Below are 23,498 nucleotides of genomic sequence, written 5' to 3'. Positions count from 1 at the left end.
ACTACAATCGTTTATTTGTTCAATGACTTATGGTCACATTTATCCTTGGGTTAAATATTTTGTATATAGCCATGTTATTTTGTTAGATGAAAGATACCTATTCCTCTGACTAGTGATCCTGTCATTGACCTCAGTTCATTCAAGGGTTTGGGTCAGTAGTTATATCTTGTGAGCAGCCATCTATCGGCCACATCGTATCATTGCATTTCATCTGCCGATCAACAATCCATCCACTCATTTAACAATTACAAACCTTATTTAAATAATCGGGCTTCTCCAACACAACAGAAATTTGTAGGTGTTTTTTTAAGTTTGAGGCGTCTTTGAAAATCAGACACTAAGAAGGATAGCTTTAAGGCTCATGCGGTTAACAAATATTGAATGACAATTTCCAAAAATACGCTTTACAATAGCATATAGTCTAATTTTCAGTGAACATACCATTTCCTTAATACACGGAGTCAATGGTTGAAAAATATATTAGACAGACCGGAAATGAGTTGATTAATGTTAATCGCTGCTTAAAAAAATAATTATGTTACTGTAAAACGGTGAAAATGTATCATCACTTTTATATTTTAGGTGATAATTTCATAAGTAAGGAAAAGAATGAATTAGTGCATGAATTATTTTTTTTACCGTAAATCATCTTCATATGTTGGTTGCGTAACTTGTAAACACGCACTGTCAATATCATCTTTACTATCAGATGCGTTAGATGAAGAAGACGAAGAGCAGGAACCAGATGTAGAATAAAAGCTTGAACAAGACGAAGATTCCGAAGAAGTTGAATACAATTCCCACTTTTCGGTTTTTTCATCATCTGAATCGCTGAATTCTGAGTCGAAGGAATCTTCATAATCTGTAGAATCATCATCCTAATAATAAAACATTTGAGAAAATAACACATTGAAAACAATGAGTTTGAAATAGCAAAAATTTGTAGCTCAAGATGATGATATTGTTGAAATCCTATATATTAGGCTGCTAAGAGTAAATCTTAAATGGTGAACTGACAGATCTTCTACAACTTTGAATGGGGTTGACGAGTATCAGTGAGCGTTGTCAACCCTAAACATACAATACTAGGTAAAGACAGAAAGTCTGTTGATGAGGTGTTGAATCTTCAACAATTGAGGTGGCTGGAATATGTGTTTATTCGTCGTTACAAAGATGAAAACAGTAAAAGCGACTGAGTTATTTAGTGATGTGGAACAATTTCACACTTTCAGTATACAAGTTAGAAATCGGAACATTACTTTAGTCGCTTTGATTCGGATAAGCAGGTGGTGTAGTACCATTAATCCTTTGAATAAAACATATATGACTTAATTGAAACCATTGACCGATCAATATTAGACTAATATCACTTTATACTTAGTGACTGTGTTTTATAACTGACCGAGTAGTGAGATGTCACTTACCATAAAATATTCATGTATATGATAATTTTTAAGAATAATAATGTAATTTGTTAATCAACCAAGGATTTATGTACTCAGTTCTGATTCAAACATTTTGTATGAAAAATGCCCTGGTACGGCCGAGAGTGGGGAGAGTCCACTCTCCCTCTCGAAATACTCTCATATGGCCACGCGTATACAGCCTCTGTCAGGGAAGTCCTACTCATTGCCTTCTCGTCCCTTCGTGGTGTTTACGAAAATGAAAGGGTGAAAAGCGAATTTCCGGCGCTTTAACCGGATCCCAAACCAATGGTGCACATGGGCTCCAGTATCCTGAAGGAACAAATGGTGTATGAACCAGTTGTTGGTCACCGGCTTCCATGGGACTGCATCTCCTTACGATGCTTCACTGCCTTGTGGGTTAGACCTTTAGATCAAAGGCTCGGGGTGTGGCCCTCTAAGATAACCACCTGCTTCGGTCTGGGCACCCGGGCAGTATCACAGCCCACACACAAATATGATGAACTGCCTATAATTATGGAAACTAGTTTACTTGCCTCAACTAACGATCAAATGATTCAAATTATTATTATTATTATTATTATTATTATTATTATTATTATTATTATTATTATTATTATTATTATTATTATTATTATTATTATTATTATTTACCACATTATTCACCCTCTTTTATACTTATACAGCGGCTCGTCTTTGGTGGAAATTCGACTCTATCTAAACGTTCTCGAGTCACTGTCCGGTTGAAAATTGTATGTTACTACTGAATATGAGTACTGAAGCAGTTTTTCTAAAACCACTTGCACCATTCAAACTGGTTACCTTCAACGTTCGCACACTTATGCAGGTTGGTCAACAGATAGGGCTGGCTATGTCTTTGGAAAGTCTTAATATCGATGTCTGCTGTCTATCCGAGACCCGTATTCAAGACTCTGGTGAAGTACTACAAATTCGCTCTCCATCTGTCACTTCAAAAAGCTTGTTTTACGTGCGCTTATCCGGGGACCCTGTGGCATCTTCGTCTGGGTTCACGTCGTTCCTGTAACAACTATCGGGGAATAAGTCTACTTCCGATTGCGTCCAAGCTATTGGCTTCCGTCATACTTCGTAGGTTGTTCAAAACCCGAGAAAGATTGACTCGCGAGGAGCAGGCTAGGTTTCGTTCTGGTCGAGTATGTATTGATCATATCTTCACCCTCCTCCAAATGTTAGAACACCGTCATATTTATCACAGGCCAACAATCGTAGTGTTTCTTGACATCAGGGCTGCCTTCGATTCGTTGGATAGGACTGTTCTCTGGGATTGTATATTGAAGAAGGTTGTGCCTGAGAAGTTCATTAGCATCTTAAAGGCCCTATATACAAACACCTCAGGCAGAATGAGGGCATACAACCACCTTTCTCCATTGTTCCATTCGAGCACTGGGGTTAGGCAGGGTTGCCCAATCTCACCATTCCTCTTCAACTTTGCCATCGATGACATTCTGGAAACAGCTCTGATGGATGTAAGTAATGGTGGTGTGGATCTGTTGCCTGGAGAAAGACTTCTCAACCTTGAGTATGCGGATGCTATTGTCTTACTGTGCGATAATGCCAAAGCCATGCAATCCGCACTTAATCAGTTGGCAATCAGTGTCCGTAGGTATGGTATGTGCTTTGCACCTTCAAAGTGCGAAGTACTTCGACAAGGCTGGCAGGATTCTAATCCTGTACTCACCCTGGATGGTGAGCAGATAGTAGTCGAGAAGTTCGTGTATCTAGGTAGCTGCATAAGTGCTGGTGGTGGCCTGACTGATGAGATCAATGCACGTATAGTGAAAGCCAGAGCGGCTTATGCCAATCTGGGCCATCTTTGGCGCCTTCGTGATGTCAGTCTAGCTGTTAAAGGTCGGATCTACAACGCATCAATGAGAGCAGTTTTGCTCTATGCTTGTGAAACCTGGCCTCTCCGAGTTAGACGACTCTCTGTGTTCGATCATCGTTGTCTCCAAAGGATTGCTGACATCCAGTGGCAACACCATGTCAGTAATACAGAGGTTCGGCATCGTGTGTTCGGGTACAGAGACGATAATTCAATTGGTGTCACTATCTTGAAACATCGACTTCGGTGGCTTGGACATGTTCTACGAATGCCGTCCCAGAGAATTCCACGTCGTGCGTTATTTGCCGACTCTGGGACTGGTTGGAAAAAGCAGAGAGGTCGTCAGTGAATGACATGGTGTCGTGGCATGAAAGAAAGCTGCAAAGGACTGGCTTCTGTTGGTCCTTCATGACCCCCTGATGGAGTCCGAGAGATGGTAATACACAGTGGCTAGAGACGTTATCAGATATAGCTCAGCATAGAAGCCAGTGGCGATCCTGTTGTAACCTTCTTTTACTTACTTCATAAAAAGTGGTTGTGTCTCCCTTACCTGAAAGATTTCTTCTGATTGTACCTTTCCGTTCCCTCATTGTTACTATTATTATTACTACATTACCTTACACCAATCTCTTCGTTATTGTTCTCTTTTTTTACGCTCCTTACCTTTTTTTCCTTTTTCTTCGAATTCTCATTGCTTTGTGTGGCGCATATATATTGGCGCTCTCTTGTACCAATATTTATGTATTCAAATAAATAAATAAATAGATGACAATGTTTAATATAATGAAGCATCTCAAAAACCGAAGTAGGTGAAGGTACGGTCGCACCTAAATAACAGCTGAATGTTACAACTAGTAGGCGATTGTTTTTTTTTCAAGATTTTGACAAATATATGATTTAAATAGAGTCGTACGGTAGCAAGTTCCATGTGTACTTGTTTTCCAAACGACCATACGACATTTAAGGTTTATCTGATAAAAACACTCAGAGTTGGCTATGTGTAATAATATGTGCATCATACTAAAATACTTCAGGTTCTAGAGTTGTTTATCAACGAATTTCTACCTTATGGTTACTTTTCCATTATTACTGGGCAACACATAAAAGTCGGCATAACTTTCCATGACATTATTTGGAGAGAAATATACTTTATAATCTGGTGAAGATTCTAACAACCTCGAATTCACAACGTTTACTTAAGCCTTACAATGCATAGAATAAGAATGACTAACTATACTGTGTGCAGTATGAAATTAGCTTTCCAAAAACGAAATCGAACTAACTTACAGCTTCAATTGCTTGTAAACAATCGGTACGATAAACTTCACTTGAAGTTCCATCAATCCAACGAATTACTAGTTTACCTGATTCCGGAATAATATCTTCTAAAACACCAGCAGGATAAATTGAATAATCAGTTTCACTGGCAGATTTGATAAGAACGATGTCACCATAATTCATTTGATATTCTCCAGATCCAGAAATTTCATAGACACCAATTTCTTCCGGAGAACCAAGAGGAATCATTGGCCTTTAATTCAATGTAGTCACATAAATTCGTATTTAGATAGTCAGCAATGGAAAGTTAATTATAGAAATGGGAATAGTAGTGGAGTTGAAATTAATTGGGCTTTTAAAAGGGCACCATCTTCCATTGGAAGGATAAAATACGATAGAGAACAATCAAATTAATCATACACATTAGTCAATTAACTATCAAAAAACATTTTACTATTTTCAATTTCACAGTTCAACAAAAACCCCACTTAGCTGATAGATAGTCATGCAATTCATGCAAGAATTAACCATATCCAAATATTTACTCAATATGGTACAACAAACATAGTAAACAGTTTGCTACTATCTTCAATCGGGATGAATAACTGAGAGATGGAAATTCTAAAACTATTTTACAGAGGATCATTACACATTGTGTTGTTACCAAATACCTAAGGTCATGGTCATTTTATATCACTTTTGACGGTAAGATTTCATTTCGTGAAGTAACTGATGCTATATGCTCTACCGTTGCTTGATTACGTACCAATTACTTGGTTTTGCATTATATATGTCCTAGTCATGTACAGATTGAGATTTCTTATTTGTGGTGCGTTTTGGTTATGTAATTGATATATGTAAGCTCGTGTATATTTAAGTTATGATGACAATAAGGAAAATACAATAACAGAAGGTGGATCTGCTTACCATCTTCGATTCTTGATTACCTATTGGGGATAAGGACTCGTGTATCAATTGGAATTAGGATTGTCCAGCCACTGTTCATGAACACTAGGTTACTGGTCGAGTACATCTTTAGTCTGATAGGTATACAGAGATCAGCTGACTAGCGGACTTTATTATCAAGAGATCGATCAAGCAGGGAGATATAGGAAGTTTCAAATCATGACACACTAATAATCAGGAAGTAAATTATGACTTTAAAATACAACGCGAATTAACACCTTTAAATGGATGTGAATGAGAGAAACAAACATCAAATAAAGATCCATATATTCGATTTAAAATGATTTTGGATTATTCGATTGTTAATATTTTTGACTGTAATTCTACCAGCCTTGGTTGACATATGTGCATCCTGTGAGGATCCCCATGATAATGCCAATAGCATTTTTAAATATAAATGGATGGTGGTTGGCGGTTAAATCCAGGACGTGCGATTCACCCTATTTGCGACTAAACAGCTGAATGTACCCGCGTTGCAGAGTTAATGTTCACTCTTGGACTCAAACTTAGCACCATTTGCTTCAAACACCACCGGGTTATTCACATAGATAATGAGGACAGATAGCCACTCACTTGTATCAGTCAAGACTGATCACATTTCAGTCGAAATATCAACAGCGGGATAATCCGAACCATTAAAAAATTGAATTAAATCTCATATTCGTTGTACAAGTGAGTGGTTATCAGGACTCAGTAGCTTAGTGGATAAAGAGTTGGTGTTTGAAGCAAAAAGTACTAGGATCCAGTCTCAGTACCTACATCAACATTAGGATGCAAGTACATCAAAAAGAAACGCGCGTCCTGGATTCCAACGTTAGCAACATTCAATATATTCTGAAGATTTAGAATCACTAATTCACCTTTTTTGCATAGGTTAATTATTTTTACTAATATTACTTTTACACACTTACAAGGAACCAGTTTCAGAGTTTCCAGTTTTGAACCACTGAACAAGACAAGTTCGATCATTCGTATTATAAGCAAGGGCTACTCCAAGATCTCTAGGGTGATCACAAGACAATTCGATTGTAGAGGATGGAACAGTATTTAGTTTCTCAATCGTTTCGGTAACTGCTATTGAGGAGGGGTCATTCACAACTGAATTCGGTGGGATAGGCTGTGAACGGCAATTTTTATCTTGAAAAAATATACAGAAAATAAACAAAACGTTAGACAGGTGTGGGCAGATCCTGTGAAAATAACGACAATAAAAAAGACAAATGTACGATTAGAAACACCCCTTACAACTAATGAAACACTTGATATTTCAAATTAACAAGACAGGTGAATCAAAAATTGATGGGTCCGCAATAGAATTTGTCCTCTGAGTAACTGAAACAGTAACAATGTATAGATTTCAATGTTGAGAAATGTGTACAACACTTAGGCTCAAACAAACTTACGCCCGTTAACCCTTGTAGGGGATAGACCGTCGACCAGGGATCTGCAACCTACTCTTTCCAGGGTTCTTCTTCCCAGTTGTTCCCGAGTGCCTAGAGTTTGGTCAAAGGATGTGGAGTGTCTGTCACAGATAACTGTTTATAAATACATATACTTCTTTGATGATGGTTGTGGTAATTTACCAAATGTCAGCTACGTACAATAGAACTTTTTCTGACGTTTGCATTGAAAATTCTATATACCCATCTTAATTGTTGCTTTGGTTGTCAAAAGGCGCATCGACCCCTTGATTTCCTAAGAATCTCAGCTTTTATCATAGGGCAACATAGTTCTTCTAAGTGAAGACCATTCAAATCCCAGAACAGAGTTTAAACGGTTATATTGAGTTATCTCAATAATAATAAGGTTCTTTTCAACGAGATGTGGTCCCTAATCCCATGCCCAAACCTTTTCCTTTGTTCGAGATCGACTATAAAAGGGATTCAGACGGAGTTGACTCAAAGGTAATTAGCTAATAGATAACCATGTTTCATTTATGATGTATTTTTCACTTCCTATCCTAAACCAATTTTTTATTGAATGATACCCCAAACAGTATCTGATGATTTATAATTCCAGGTAAGAAAATAGGGAAACCGAATTCAACTAAGGGATCTCTTTTCAATAAATTTACCCTTATAATTTCAGACATATACGGCTTCATAATAAATTCGCAGACAAGAGATCCCCTTATTGAATTCCGTTTTTAATATGTAATGGATTCTGAATCCCAAGCAGAAGTTACTTTAGGACATTTCAGCCTGTTTTACTGTTTAAAAAATACACAGAATTCGATTATTAGGTTCGTCAGAGAAAATACTGTAGTAAAGGCTTGAGTGACGTACTTATAGTTACCTCAAACACCTGCATATAATGATGACTGAAGTAGTAGAAGGGTTGCAAAATAAAGGTAAAACTGATTAAGGTATAATCTCATGATTTGATGAACAAGCCTTGGATTATTAAAGTAAATAAACAGAATGTTGATCGACAGATGAAATGCAATGATACGATGTGGCCGATAGATGGCTGCTCACAAGATATAACTACTGACCCAAACCCTTGAATGAACTGAGGTCAATGACAGGATCACTAGTCAGAGGAATAGGTATCTTTCATCTAACAAAATAACATGGCTATATACAAAATATTTAACCCAAGGATAAATGTGACCATAAGTCATTGAACAAATAAACGATTGTAGTATATGGGAAGTATAGGTTATTCATTCTTCAAGGGAATGGATGCCAAATTATCAGGTTTAATTCTTGTCCCATCATATAGAAAACATATCAGTATCCGAGCTTCTGATACGCTAAATTACGAGTCAAAATTATTACGAGTATTTATTGTATAAGAATCATCCTCAATGGTTTAAGTAATAGACTATTGAAAAATATAGAAAATATTGTACGATTAAAAGCAATAAACACCAGTTACCAAAACGAAGGTGATACCACAGGTGGGTTCTTCAAACATATCCTTTAAAGTCTAATCGAAAACTTCAAACCATTCAACTGGTATTTCATAAGATAACTTTGAACCCCTCGGCTTTAAAATTGTAGTGTTTACTAGCCAACAACTAATAACTGAATACTGACGATACAAAAAATATCTTGTATATACGTAACACAACATTAGTGTAATCTATAACACATACAAATTGAGAAAACCCAAATTATTCTCACCACTTTTCAAAGAAACTAAAAATCCAGGAAATAAATAATGCTCTATGTGTCCACCAAACGATATTATCTTATCAGAGGCAACACCTTTCGATACAGATCCATCAATCCATTTTATATCATACAGTGAATTAGTTGCATATATTCGTACAGGTACCCAATCGCCAGCTCTTAAATGAATAGCGCGTTTTTCTTGAATATACTCCGCTTGTCGACGAAGAACACGTAGACGCCTTGAATGTTTTGATAACCTAGTTTTTTTGCAGAAGCGTTCTCTTTTTTCCTCGACATGAGTGTTATTATCATGATTATGATCATCACCATCAACAGTATTTATTTGATCTGATGGTAAAGTGGTATTTGTTGTAGATTTGTTTACTGAAGCATCTGACGAAATAATATACACTGGCGACAGAATAGAATTTCCATTTCTATTAGTGTCATTGAGATCTTTCACCGCAGTAGTAGTGGTACTAGTGGTACAAGAAGTGAGAGTTACTGCGATCGGTGGTGATGATGGTACTGCTTCTCCTGAGACTACACGTGCTTCTATTGTAGATTTCAAAGATAAATCAATTTTCGTGGTATTTTCCACGGGATTCAAAACTGGTTTATTAACCAGATTTGAATTATCACAAGAAATACGTTTACAAGTTAACGTTATCAGTTGGTGATTACTCTCTTTCACATGATCGATTTTTTTATGTTGTTGATCGTTTTGATCTTGTATTTGTGACTGGTCTTTTGTTTGTTCTAGTGTATCGTTCTCATCAACATTGGCATCACCATCGTGATTAGAGACATCAGCACTAATATCAATGTATGAAGTGAAAGATCGTGTTGATCTATGAAATCTGTGAGCCCAATGAAAAATGTCTGTGCGAGGAATACGATGTCGTGGATCCACAGTTACTCGTCTACGACGACGTTGCGAAGCAAATAGATTTACCTGTGCCTATAGGAAAGATGAATGTAAAAAAGAAAGACTTGACGAAGGAAAAGTTAACAGAAAGTAGCATACAGGTCATAAGTTAACCAGTAGGTTTTCGAAAATAATTGATGGTCATATAAACGATAGTGTATTTTAAGTTATTACTTTTATTTACTGATCAATGGTTTTTATGACCTAGTTAACTGTAACCTATTTCGTCTATATGGATTCTTAGAATGTCCCCGTATATGCAGGGCTTCAGCTAAGTCTTTCTTTGACGGTAAAAAGAAATCTTTTTTAATTTTCATTATGTCGATGTTAGTGTTATATCTTGTTTCAGACGAATTTAGCTCTATTGCTGATCTGTTCCAAAGCTTTTTGAAGTCTTTCCAGGATTTAGGAAAATGTTTCAAGCACTATGTGGTTTTTTATCCTTATATTCATCTACCTAGATGTTTCCTCCTTACATACGACATTACATTTACTATATCTAGTTTCAGTCCTTAATATCAACAACGCAATAGCTTAAACCCTTATCAATAGTGATATATATATATATATATATATATATATATATATATATATATATATATATATATATATGGCGTTTGAAGCAAAAGGTACTGAGTTCCAGTCTCAATATCTATATCAACATTGGGACGCAAGTACATCAATTCGACGAGTTCCAAAGAGGAAGAAGCGCGCGTCCTGGATTCCACCGTCGGCAACAACCCATCTGTTTTAAATATCTATCACGCTCTTCACGAAAATAAGGACAGCTCCCTTAACTAAAAATCTTTTTCGGGTGTATTTTTAACTGACCTGCATCTTTTATCAAACACCATTAATCTTTATTTTCCTATTAATTGTACGATAACCATCCCTTACTATACTAAAACTTTCGTTATAAATAAATACATAATTACTTGACATATGGAAAGCTGATATACTCCTTTTTTCTCTCAATCTATATTCATTCAACAAAGATGGAGTGACGTGGCATGAGACTTCCAGTCTAGTAATTAGATGCCGAATGCTTAGAGCATCCAACACCTCTGCAACATCGTACTCACACTGAACGTGAATGAAAAATATATATTACTGATATAAGTGGGGGATGGAATGTTTTTTGAATGGTGTGAGCATATTCTAACCTAGAAAAACTTACCCAAAACGGTGTTGTCCTGCTTGGCATTTTTTCTCCTGCTAATAATCCTGAACTTTTCAGACCAGTAACTGATGAGGATTCAACAATTGACTTTCCTAGTTCTTTTTTACTAATGACACAATTTCCATTGAATTTGCCTTGATCTGTCACCTGTTTGTCATCATTCAGTGGAAGTGAAAACACTGCTCCAAGACCGGAAATATCGTTCGTGAACCATTTATATAACAATTGCTCAGGTCGAGTAAAATTACTCCTTGAAATTATTGTTTTTCAAATTGTGCATAAAATCAGTTAAAACAGGCAGATTATGTATACACAAACAAGATGGTGAATATCACAACGGTTTATTTATAGCATTTATAAGAAAAATTCTTTCGATATCAAATTAAAATATAAAACGAGAGAAAATGAACTGAATCAACAACGAAATAATATTTTATCACTCTTGTTATGGTTTCTATTTTGTACGATGGAACCCTTAAAAATAAGAGGATCTCATCCGAAGAGCGTAGCTGGAAGCTGTGTACACGGATATAGACATGGTTACCAAGTTATAATATAAATTAGAGGTATTAATCGAGAATAAACAGTTGAAATCCCTAGTAATGATTTAGAATAACATATTTGTTGTGGATTACAGTATGATGATTCGGTGAATGAGATTATTAATATGAATAAATAGAGTCCAGATTGATAGATGATATGGTAATGTAACCGAGTGATAACTAATCACAATACCGAACTATCCAAACTTCTCTTCCAACGTGAATGAAATGACATCGAAAAACAAAACAGCTAATAGCAGATATTTCCTCTCTGTTAAAATAATATATTTATAGTCAAAATAAACACGATTAAGTGACGTAAGCTAATGGAGGATATAGGATTTGTAAACCAATCACTTCTTAACAAATCGTAACCCGATTCGTCAAGCTTTCCACACGGCAACCCCTTTTATTCCAATAAAGTAACGTCCACGTCAGTTCACGATCTTTTCTAGTCTACAAGCGGTGGTTTATTTGTAGCTATTAGAGTAAGTTCCAGACAGATCTGGGAATTTCCGTATTATTTATTACATTCTGTACTACTACTTTTTTTCATAATATAGCATTATGTAATTATTTAAAATAAAATCGTACAAAATCAAAAATTTGTCGCTTACATGTTATAAATTTTATCAGATTCCTGTAGTTCGTAGTACCAAATATCACCTACTTGACAGTTAATAAAAGAGTTTGAAATGACTGATTTTAAATTTCCCAAATCCAATCCATGAATCACACGCGGAGGCGGTTTGTCTGATTGTGAATTTCTTTTACAAAGAAAAAAGACTCATAAGTGAAAGTTTACAAAGGTATTTCCTACGTCATTTATCGCGGAATGTTTTTCTCAGATATAAATCATGCTATTGAAAAAGTAGACAAGCGTAAGTCAGTTAGTCATCAACCCTTTATTTATTTAGATATTGACTCATTTACAAGATGTAAATTCGTGTATTTGGTTACGAATTACACTCTGAATGTGAAGGCTAGTGATACTTTGAAGTTTTCTAAGCTGAAGTTGGTGTAATGAAGCGCCAACATAGCAACTGAAATCCGAACCTTTTAAGCATTGAACTATTATGAATGTACATGTAGTTGAGATATTCTAAATCCAGAAAACAAGAGTGGAAATGCAAAAGATACGCAGAAGGGAAGAAATATTATCAGCTGTTATAAAAATATAGACAATGAGTATAGTACAAATGTAACAAGTGAGATTGAAGTATGAAAGTATGGGAGAACACTGAACTCAATATTTAGAGGAAGACAGAGAAGAAACATAACTGAACCAATGAGAGTAATTCTGCACAATGTCATCTAACACCTATGACCGTAGATCACTATTAATGAACAAATTCCTACCTGTAAATGTACACACCTACAGACATGATCTGAAGTAAAAGTTAGTAACTATGTGGATGTCTGTCCATTCACGGCTTTTTCCCACCCACTCCTATCTCAACTGGCATTCGGAATCGGTGTACACGGTTATACAAACAAGATCTGATACAGATTTTAAATCTAGCAGGAACTTTGGGTCAAAACATGAGAGCAGCCTTTGTTGAAAGTTAAAATCAACTAACCAAGTGAAAACCAATAACTACAGAACAGCTTCAATTAGTCCATTGAAGATAAACTGAAGTGAATTGTGATCTCTTGAATTTCAAGGGCAAAGGATTAAGTCTTAGGTCTATTCAATCAGGTTCAAGAATAGCTCATAATTTGTACTTGTAACTGTTCGAGACGAAAACATAATAATAATAAGGATAGGACACAAAGTGCTTAAATAAACATAGTTAATATAGACATGGATTTATATGTTGGAAAATAGTAATGCAGAGTATAACAAGTGTTATAGTTACTGGTAATCATAGTCAAGATAAAAGAAGTTATGTAAGGGTAATGAAATTAATGACTGATTGTGTAATTACTCAACATAACGAAAAACAAAACAAATATGTGAATATCAATAAGATTATGTAAGAAAAAAATATCAGAAGATGAAAAAAAGGGGAGACGGTTGGAAAAATTAATAAAGGTTATTTAATAAGTACTCAGTCAATATGGCAGAGAAAAGCTAATCACACTTTCCTTCTGTATACATACATTAGGTTGGAATTGCTTGATAGCAATTGCCTCTGCAAAATGGAGTAAGATTGTTGTTTTTTGTCTGTTAATCATTTTAAGTGCATTAGTTATAATGACTCCGTGTCCACTACCAAAATGATGCCTGGTAATTGCACTTGTGAAGGCTTTACTAACTTTCAGCCATAGGTTACTAAGATCGTTTTTAGTATGTACCTACAGTAGCAAGTACATAAGAAGGACAGAGAGAACGATTTTACAACGTCTTAATCTTTCATCTTGAATATAATTACCGGTAATCATAACACCTATTCTACTCTTCATTACTATTTTCCAATGTATAAATCCACGTTTATATTAACTATGTTCATTTAAACGCTTTGTGTCCTATTCTTCTTATTATTATGTTTCCGTTTCGAACAATCATCTAAACTTCGCAGCCCCAAAGTATGTCAAACATTTTCGAGCAGAGATAGATGGTGGGTGGCAATGAAATCTAGGACGCATGCTTAATCTTATTTGGGACTCATCAATTGAAGATACCTGCATTCCACAGCTGATGCTCATTGCAGGACCGGAATCCAGTACAGTTCTGTTCAAACACCATTGCATTTTTCACTTAGTTACTGAGTCCAAATAGCTAATGACTTGTTCAATGGAAATAATTTTAATGTACGTACTGGTTGTTCGAATCCTGCCATTGACTTTTAGCACTGCAACTTGGTACTTTTTGCTTAAAAGTGCCTGTGACCGTGGCAATATCGAGGCAATTCCCACAGGATGCATACATGTGCCAAAAAAGTGACTGATCAACCACAGTCTTAAACACCAGTCGGAAAACAAACAAATAAATTAAGCATTTGTTAACCGTTATTTTGATAATTGTAATTTTAGTTTGTATGCAGCTGGTGAGAAGCCATGAAATAGGATATAACTTTTATTCTGCAAACGTTGTTGTTCTTGTTCCGTTCAATAACTAATGATGCATGAATATTGCTTCATACTGAGAAGTGACAGCTATTTAATCTCGACATATTGCTATTAGTTGACATATGAATTCGACCGATAAAATCATTTCTATATTCACCATAATTAAACACGAAAAAGAGAAAGAACATCAGCTTTCCACGAATAATTTTCAAATACATATGGATTTTTTCCAGGTAAAATGATTGGATTACTTTTTGTTCTTTTCATATCTGACTATCAGTCAGTCAGTAACAACGTAGAACTTCGTACGTACGTACATCAGTTCGAGTTGCCACACCACATTAGCACAGAGATGCAGTTGTCGATTCAAGTCCCGTAGTGGTAGAGGTAGTAAGAGTATAAGCAGTAATCGGGAAGATTAGGGTTTGGAGATGTTATTTAAAGAGTATAATACAGTGAAATAAATTTGGGAAGAGGAAAAAAAGGGACATAAAGAATTCAGAAGGTTGGAATTTGGGAGAACACAAAGAGTGAATGCACCTGCACCATCGCAAACGATTTTGAGCCATATCATTCAAGGTCTCTAACCATCGGTTGCTATCATCTCGCGGTCCCCAACCAGGTAGTCTACACCTACCAACATGACTCAGTCCACTTGGCAGTGACTTCATGGACTTGTGCCATGTTTTGGTCTGGCCACCCCTAGCTTTCTTCCAACCTACTCCTATACCACTGAACATAGCACGTCGAGGCAGTCGGTGGTTGGGCGTACGTAACACGTGTCCCAGTCATCTCAACTGATGAAGTTTCACCACTTCATCAATCCATTTGCCATCCTTCCCTAGTACCTGTTTCCTAACAACTGTGTTACTTACTCGATGGTCCTAGGATATACGAGCAATGTTTCGAGGACACCTATGATCGAACATCTGACTATCAGAGAGAAAAAATGAAAATATAGCCGTGAATTTGTTAATACAGTAGTTTTGTGGCTTAACAACATTTCTGCACACGAAATACATTAACAATTGGTTTATTGACAGAATCTTAATACTTTCAGAAACCCGACTAACATTAAGTTGCATAATTTATTTTCCGGATACCATAAACACATCTATAAAGGATTAGAGAATACAAATAAAAAACGATTTATGTGATCAAAATGAAATCCCTGATATTTCTCTTTATACAGTTTATTATGGATTGTATTTGAGGAATCGAACAGTAGGTAAATGTTTCAGAGAAATAATAACTCTGTTAATTGTGGGCAGTACAATAAGCACTTCTAGTAACATTTGAAAGAATGTATTTATACATAGAAGTACAACTGTTAGGTTGGCTGAAATTGAATGTCAATGGTGTTTTCGTCAATTATTTCTCGGTTAAAAATATTATTTACATTGATTATTGAATTTCGATAGAACAATGAGAAGACGGAGTCGATCTGAAGAATGTGATGTATTTGCGCTATACATTTCGAACAATCTGTCAATAATTTCAGAATGATTAAACCAGCTAAGTCTTCTAGATGTTATTCACTGTTTCCATAGAACATTGTCGTCTAAGGACATTTGCCAGAGGCATTACCACAATATATGACTAAGCTTAAAATACTTTTGACAGTAAATTTAAAATTAAGTTCTACAAACTAAATCTAAACTCCCCTAAATATATATATATGAACTTACCGATTAGCGAGCCAATGAATAGTGGCTTCAACAGGAGCAAAATGTTCAACACAAAATACAACATCTACACTAGATTTTAATCGAGAAAGCCAAACAGCATTATGAGCGGGTGTTTCAACTAAGAAAATAGGTGTACGTTTCAAAAGACATGTTATTTGTTCAGGATGATGAGAGAATGTTTTAGTGATAGGATATTGTGCAAGTGCCTGTAGAAATTTAATAGGATGTCCAAGTGGGAATGTTTTGTTGGCTGAATGTGAACTGTTATATACATCAGACGGTGGCATTGATTCTGAATTTGTTGACTTATCTGTGTTACGACATTTATTAGAGGTCGAATCCACAGGTAAACTGAGAAAATCAAATTTACTTGATTTGGATGAATTCGCATTAGATCTTAAATCCAACGCATCACCGATCAACCAAATACCTTCGTAATTGTTATTCATATATTCATCTGGCACTGATAAAAATGACTCAAAACATTCTAGGCAATTATCTCCAACAAGAAGTCTAAATATAAAAATATGCATGGAATACAGTTATGAAATTAAGAGTAGTGATTTATCAATAAAAATAATAGTATACAGTTATAATACGCCACACTAATATCCTGAGTTACAAATTAAGTTCTTAAATAGAGACAAAAATATTCATAATATCGCGAAACAGAAGATCGATTCAAGCTGTAATGTTATCGCTTAAAAACACAAAGAAATTAAAAGGTAAAGAGAATAAGATTTCTGGAAATGATAAACAATTAACATATATGTACCATTTCGATGAGTTGTTGAATTGAACTGAATAATGTAACTGATTTACAAAGGACAAGAGTACGATTTTAAAAAGTCAGGGAGGACCAAACCCAAATATGGCATCAGTCCATGAAGTTATTAATTGTTAAACTGGATTGTGCAGGTGGATATAAACTACCTAGTTGGGGTCAACACGATTATTGTAACGAATAATTGAAGATATTGGATGGCGTGATCCAGAATTATTCTCAATGCTGCAAATGTTCTTTCTTTGTGTTTCCTTAGATCTTGAATTTTAAAATTATCTTGGATATTTTATTGCTTAAACTCATTCTTCTCAAGTTGTATTGTCTATTCCTAATATTTTCTACGAACAATAATACTGTTACTACATCTACTATTCAAGTATTTGAATTGATAATTTAATCTCACTGAACTATTATGGTGTCAACTTGAACCTGTACACATATATGGTAGGTTCTACATTACTTAAGATTGACTGACTGAAGTACAGAATTATGCCGGGAGTTTACGGCCACATACACTATTCGACAGTCATTTCGATCGCCCAAATAAAAAAATATGTGGAGCAGAATTCCAACCTGAAGTAAAACGTTTGAAGATCAAGTGTATTTTAATTAACAAGCTAAACTTAGTGTCACCATTAACTTTATACTTTTGTGTCAGTTTTTCGTTATTCTTTGTTAAGCAACAAATTTCGCCAATATGTTTGACCATTTGTCTTCTATTCGGTAACAATTACATCCCTATAAAGAAAATAAGCGTTCTTAATCATACATTATAATTTTTCCATGTGATGTTTTTTTCGAACAACTTTTATGAGAAATTGAATACGATGTAAGCGAAATGATTGTTGGCCACATGAAAAAACATAATCTCAAGTGATGAAAGTGAACTAATGATTTCCTTGTGACCGATTCACAAATATTTCCACTAAAATTGAAAAAAGTCTCAATTGTATAGCTCCTTTTTACAAGAGAAAAAAATGTTGATAGGTATATATATATATATATATATATATATATATATATATATATATATATATATATATATATATATATATATATATATATATATATATAGGTCTTATGATCTATGAGTTAAGTGAAATATACTATTAAAAAGTTTTTTACGTTAAAAAAACATAAAAATTTGAAAAAACTTTTTCGAAATAATTCTTATTCATATCAAGTACACCAGGAAAGATTATAATTATTGATAATAATAATATCTCACTCAAAACTGAAATTTATCATCGACAGTGAGCGGATCTACTTTGTCAGTACATGGGTCATATTTGACAAAACATTCATTTTAAAGCTTCAATGCATGATGACAAGTAATAAATGTAGTATTCACGAAAAGAGGGAAGGGGTAAATTTAACCATTAGTTACGTTTTCACAAAAGAACAAAAATTTGCTGTGAGGATTTTTCCATATGAATTTCAACATTACACAAATGTAAATTTCTGAAAATTCAGAATTAGATAAGGTGTTGACAACTGGGTTGCGGGTACAAACGCTGTTTACGTACTTATCCGGGTAACTTAGCAATAAGCAGAAACACACTCAATAACCAAGCTATTCATTTAAATAATAAACAATATGTGCTGTATTATCAACATAAAATTAGAGGCCTAACAACTTTTCCCATATTCCACAAAGCTTGAAATTTCGAATAACACGTGTTATAATTAGATGCTTTCAAGTTGTTTAAAGCTACAGTCAAAGCTCGGATCTGTCGGTCGAAAGTATAGAAGTTTATATAGCTACCGTTCATTTATATCCTAGTCGTGCTGTACTATATCGCATGATCAACGGTTAAAATAATTTGAAATCACAAGTTCATTGTGGACTTACTAGTTTAAGCCATGCCCCCAAATGTCCTGGTACGGCCAAGGCTGGGAAGAGTCCACTCTATTCAAAATGCTCTCACATGACCACGAGTATATAGCCACTGCTAGAGAAGTCCTACTCAATGCCTCCTCGTGGCGGGGGTGTTGTTTACGAAATTGAGAGGACGAAAAGCGAATGTCCGGCACTTTCACCAGGTTGGTGGATATGGAAGGTCTACCTAGGGAAGTTGGAAAACCCTGATTCCAAACCAATGGTGTACATGGGCTCCAGGATCCTGAGAGAACAGATGAAGTACGAACCTATTGTTGGTCACCGGCTACCGTGGGACTGTATTTTCTGACGTTGTTCCACTGCCTTGTGGATTAGACCATCAGGTCAAAGGCTCGGGTTGTGGCTGCCTAAGAAAACCATCTGCTTAAGTTTGAGCGCCCTGGTAGCATCACAGCCTTCACACAAATCAGTGATAAGTACTACTGGCCTCATTGTTATTGTGTGGTGCAAATGTATTTGGTGCCCCCTTTTACCAATGTTTGTGTGTTCAAATAAATAAATAATTTAAGCTATAGGCTGTACATGAAACTTACGGCATTAGTAAAATAAAACAGTATATATATTGATTTAATTGCGTGCAAAATGATAGTTCTTAGGCGTTTTTCAGACAAAACTGCCATGCACAATGTCAACGTTTACAAGCCATTTTATAGGGCAACTTAGGAAAACGAGTAAAAATATACCATGAAATGTGTCGAAATATAATAACTTTTAGAAAGTAGAAACACCAGTTATTTAAAGATATTAATTAATGATAATGAAGCTACCTAATCTTAAAAGTTATGTTATTTAACTTATCAACTTGGGATTGAAAACACTACCAGTTACTCTGAAAACTTTAGGATTTTCAGATATCATTTACCGTGCTCCATCCAAAAATCGGATGATTGCCATAAGACGACAATCTGACACCCGACCGAGCCAACTGTTCCAAATCACATAGTTTTCGTCAACATGTGTGGTCCATGGCTAAAAGGTAAATTTATTTAAAATGAGATAATAGTGTAGCTCATATGAATAGTGGTTTTGTTACTGATTGACAACTAAAAGGTGAGTTTAACACTGCTAAACGTGGTTGGATTTGGTTTGGTAATCTTTTACTTAACCTAAGCCTTACCATAAATAGTGAGGTATTATCTGAGTTTTATACAGTAGTCGACTTACGACCTAGGTAGTCTCATATTTTATGCTTTTCAAAACAGGTCTCTAAACAGACCCCGATCTCAATGATTTCCGGGATGTCTTCGACTATTCCTAGAATGCTGAACTTTTATCCTTATTATCGTTTGCATGGAGGTTAAATTAAGACTAGAATTCGTCCAGATGCGATTTACACTTCGAAGTCTTGGAGGTGATTACACCTTAAACTACAGATCCAGACTCAATAAGCTTGGAATCGATCTTTTATGGAAGCGGTGACAAATTAAATTCAACTTTCTTCTTTGAAATTTTTTTGACGAAGTAACCACCTCCATGCCCCCAAATGCCCTGGTACGACTGAGAGTGGGGAATGTCCGCTCTCCCTCTCGAAATGCTCTCACATTGCTACGCGTATACAGCCTCTGTCAGGGAAGTCCTACTCATTGCCTTCTCGTCCCTTCGTGGTGTTTACGAAAATGAAAGGGTGAAAAGCGAATTTCCGGCGCTTTAACCGGATCCCAAACCAATGGTGCACATGGGCTCCAGTATCCTGAAGGAACAAATGGCGTATGAACCAGTTGTTGGTCACCGGCTTCCATGGGACTGCATCTCCTTACGATGCTTCACTGCCTTGTGGGTTAGACCTTTAGGTCGAAGGCTCGGGCAGTGGTCCCCTAAGAAAACCACCTGTTTCGGTTTGGGCACCCGGGCAGTATCACAGTCCTCACACATATCGAATGAGATTTGTGTGGCGCATATGTATTTGTTGCCTCCTTGTACCAATATCTATGTTCACAGGTTGAAATCATGAGTCAGTTGAAGCTAGACCACCATTGAAAACCTGGAAGCACTAGACGGTCGTTTCGTCCTGGTATGGGACTCCTCAGCAGTGCGCATCCACGATCCCGCACCACGCGGGGCTCGAACCCAGGACCTACTGGCTTCGCGCGCGAGCACTTGGTTGAAGTTAGACATTAACACCGTTGGATGCCGGCTCAGTGGTCTAGTGGCTAAGTGCTCGCGCGCGAAGCCAGTAGGTCCTGGGTTCGAGCCCCGCGTGGTGCGGGGTCGTGGATGCGCACTGCCGGAGTCCCATACCAGGACGAAACGGCCGTCCAGTGCTTCCAGGTTTTCAATGGTGGTCTAGCTTCAACTGACTCATGATTTCAACCTGTGAAAATTTCTAAAACTCTCCACAAAACCCATTCTGACAATATCTATGTGTTTAAATAAAATAATTTTTCTTTGAAATACTTAAAAGACTTCTTTTTATATCCAATGATACGAATCAATATGTAGGAACGCCTAGTTAAACCATCCACAACTCTTCACTATTAGTGAAACAATCCCATACTAAATTTTATCTATATCAATTACTTTTCCGGTAAATTTTCGACACTAATGAGTAGTTTGCAGAAGTTGATCTCAGTTTACCAACATGAGTCACTTCATCCAGTAGAGATGTTGGTTATACTGCAGTATTGAGTGTACATTTCTATGTAAACCCTTGAGCACTATGCCTCTTGAATGCATCTTACAAGATTACTTCTATTTATACGTTCGCTTTTATATTATAACAACGTAATGCCATTTTGTATAATATATCCCTTGGTTTTCGAGGTTTTTAAAAAAAAATAAGTTTCAAAGTAAATAAGCTGTCCAAACTACGGAATATTTACAACAGACATGGACATAAGCTATGTCAAATCTATTCAACAAACACGCTGTGGGAATGAAAAATACAATGACGGTGTCAATAAAATAAAATGGGTCGCTTACATATACACTTCTTAAATGATCACACTGAATATCGAACATGACCTTCTGGTGGTCTAGTATTTCTGCATGGGCTGTCATACAGACATTTGAGATCGTTCCAATCATATTGGTTTCTAAGTTTTGAACGACCTCTCCAGGCATATAACTTCTGTCCAAAAAGTGAACTTCATCTGATTTTAAATTGAGTGGTATGGAGCTACTATTAGATTTAAATCCAAACGTCCTCCAATCTACTTTAACCTAGATCATTATTATAAATTAGTACATAATTATAACAACATATAGGATTGGGATGATAAAATAATTTGACAAGGATAAGTTACAGAAGGCTAACTGTCGACTTAATACGGGTACTACTGCCTTTCAAAACGTTTTTGATAATTTCACAACTACGTTTGACTGGTAAAAATTCATGAAGTCTTGAGCGTCATGTTCAGATGCTCCTATTTACGCTCAGTAAAGCTTTGTTTTTGTTCTATCTCTCTTCTCAGTATTGAAAATGGCATGCGTATCCGAATATCTGTACACAACTAATTTTCTATATTCATCAATTAGAAAGTAGCATAACCAAGTGTGAATCTTTATGTGGACGAAGATAAAGAGATCAGAACAAGTTGTTTATTTAGTGCGTCTCTCAACATCCCAAGTGTGCGCTCTATATCTACTTCCATATAAATTAGAGATCAGGGGAGTGTGTCCAGTTTTGCATATATCTTCCTGAAATCGCCTCAATTTTACGGAATCCCGATCTCTCGATTTAAGGGGAATCTCCGAATTCTCGGGGTTTTTCTGCCATTTACCCAAAACAGACATTTTTTCTTAAGATAGGAAGATTGGTATTCGGCAAGACTATGAATTGTGGACGAACCAATGTAATTTACGATATCAGGTCTTGAATTTCGGCGCGAAATTATTTATCCATTTGGTTAAATAACGTCTTGGTATTGTAAATGATGTCAGTTCGTGATGAAAATCCTAAATCTAATCCCTAACCATCAACTGTGAATAATCCTTATTTTTCAAATGGATTTAAAGACTTCATTTAACACTATTCAGTGTGTGGACATTATCAAGGCCACTTTAGCGTCACTCAAAGGTCGTCCATAAATAATATTTTCACTTGGGATTCCCCCTATTGACTATAGTCAATATGATCGATGTACCGATGCGAACAGTGGTCGCGGACCTAGATCAATCGCCAAACCAAGAAGCAGACGACTTCCTAAATAAAAAAACCCAGAGACGAAAAAACCTCTGTAGTGTTGTAAAGATCACAAATTACCGTGTTTTCATTTTCACATTTGTCATGAGTAACTTCATTACTATTTCTCGCTGGATGAACATCTGACGCTATAACCGAGCCAATGTATGCACTTTTTGTCGGCCTATGCAGATAATAAACAATATCACCCTTGAGAACTGCATTGTGTGACACCATTGATTCTACCGACGTCCTCGTGTAAAAAACTTTAAAATATGCGCTTAAAGCAATCCTGAGGAGCTGAAGGTCATACGAGAATTTCAAGCACCAAATATACATTTGTTGACCTAGGTTAAATCAACTGATTTCGTTCAATTTACTTTTTATTGCTGCTAAAGAGTTAAGATCAACAACGGCATTCATTACAATCGGCTACATTACATTTGACTACTGGGGCTATTACAGATTTGGCTGACAAGTGACGATTGACCTACTAAGATCATTATGGTTACCAAAGTTTGTTTCATATCATACAACCAGGTGATGCTTAAACATATGCAAAGCATAGTGCAATTTAGACCAATAAATGTACTTGCTACCTTCACATAACACTTGATGTGGTTTAGTATAACCTTGTACACTGGTAAATTTGCAGATAATTCAATCTGGAGATCTCATGGAGAACAAAATGTTGGA

The 23,498-nt window shown here is 35.9% G+C and overlaps 1 protein-coding gene across 3 annotated transcripts in view; it reads right to left on the bottom strand.

Moving 5' to 3' along the window:
• Positions 1–23,100, bottom strand: part of UBE2O_1 (E2/E3 hybrid ubiquitin-protein ligase ube2o) — a gene marked incomplete at its 5' end in the record, with an annotated part of 44,982 nt that extends 21,882 nt beyond the window's left edge. The window contains 10 exons of one of the 3 annotated variants that reach the window (XM_051210609.1): positions 640–878; positions 4,573–4,933; positions 6,441–6,666; positions 8,658–9,609; positions 10,754–11,006; positions 11,916–12,065; positions 15,999–16,511; positions 19,545–19,651; positions 21,602–21,841; positions 22,884–23,100. In XM_051210609.1, coding sequence (XP_051070616.1) covers positions 4,849–4,933; positions 6,441–6,666; positions 8,658–9,609; positions 10,754–11,006; positions 11,916–12,065; positions 15,999–16,511; positions 19,545–19,651; positions 21,602–21,742 — 2,427 coding nt within the window. In that variant the 3' untranslated portion in view covers positions 640–878; positions 4,573–4,848. Of the gene's footprint in view, positions 1–639; positions 1,832–4,572; positions 4,934–6,440; positions 6,667–8,657; positions 9,610–10,753; positions 11,007–11,915; positions 12,066–15,998; positions 16,512–19,544; positions 19,652–21,601; positions 21,842–22,883 lie in introns of those variants that run through there. The other 2 variants (XM_012936977.3, XM_051210610.1) reach the window with 2 other exon arrangements.
• Between the last annotated feature and the right edge of the window lie 398 nt (positions 23,101–23,498).

The sequence above is a fragment of the Schistosoma haematobium genome, chromosome ZW (genome assembly GCF_000699445.3).
Source record: "Schistosoma haematobium chromosome ZW, whole genome shotgun sequence".
Lineage (NCBI taxonomy): Eukaryota > Metazoa > Platyhelminthes > Trematoda > Strigeidida > Schistosomatidae > Schistosoma > Schistosoma haematobium.
The sequence above is the reverse complement of the archived record's forward strand: the minus strand, read 5'-3'. Positions and strand labels throughout refer to the sequence as shown.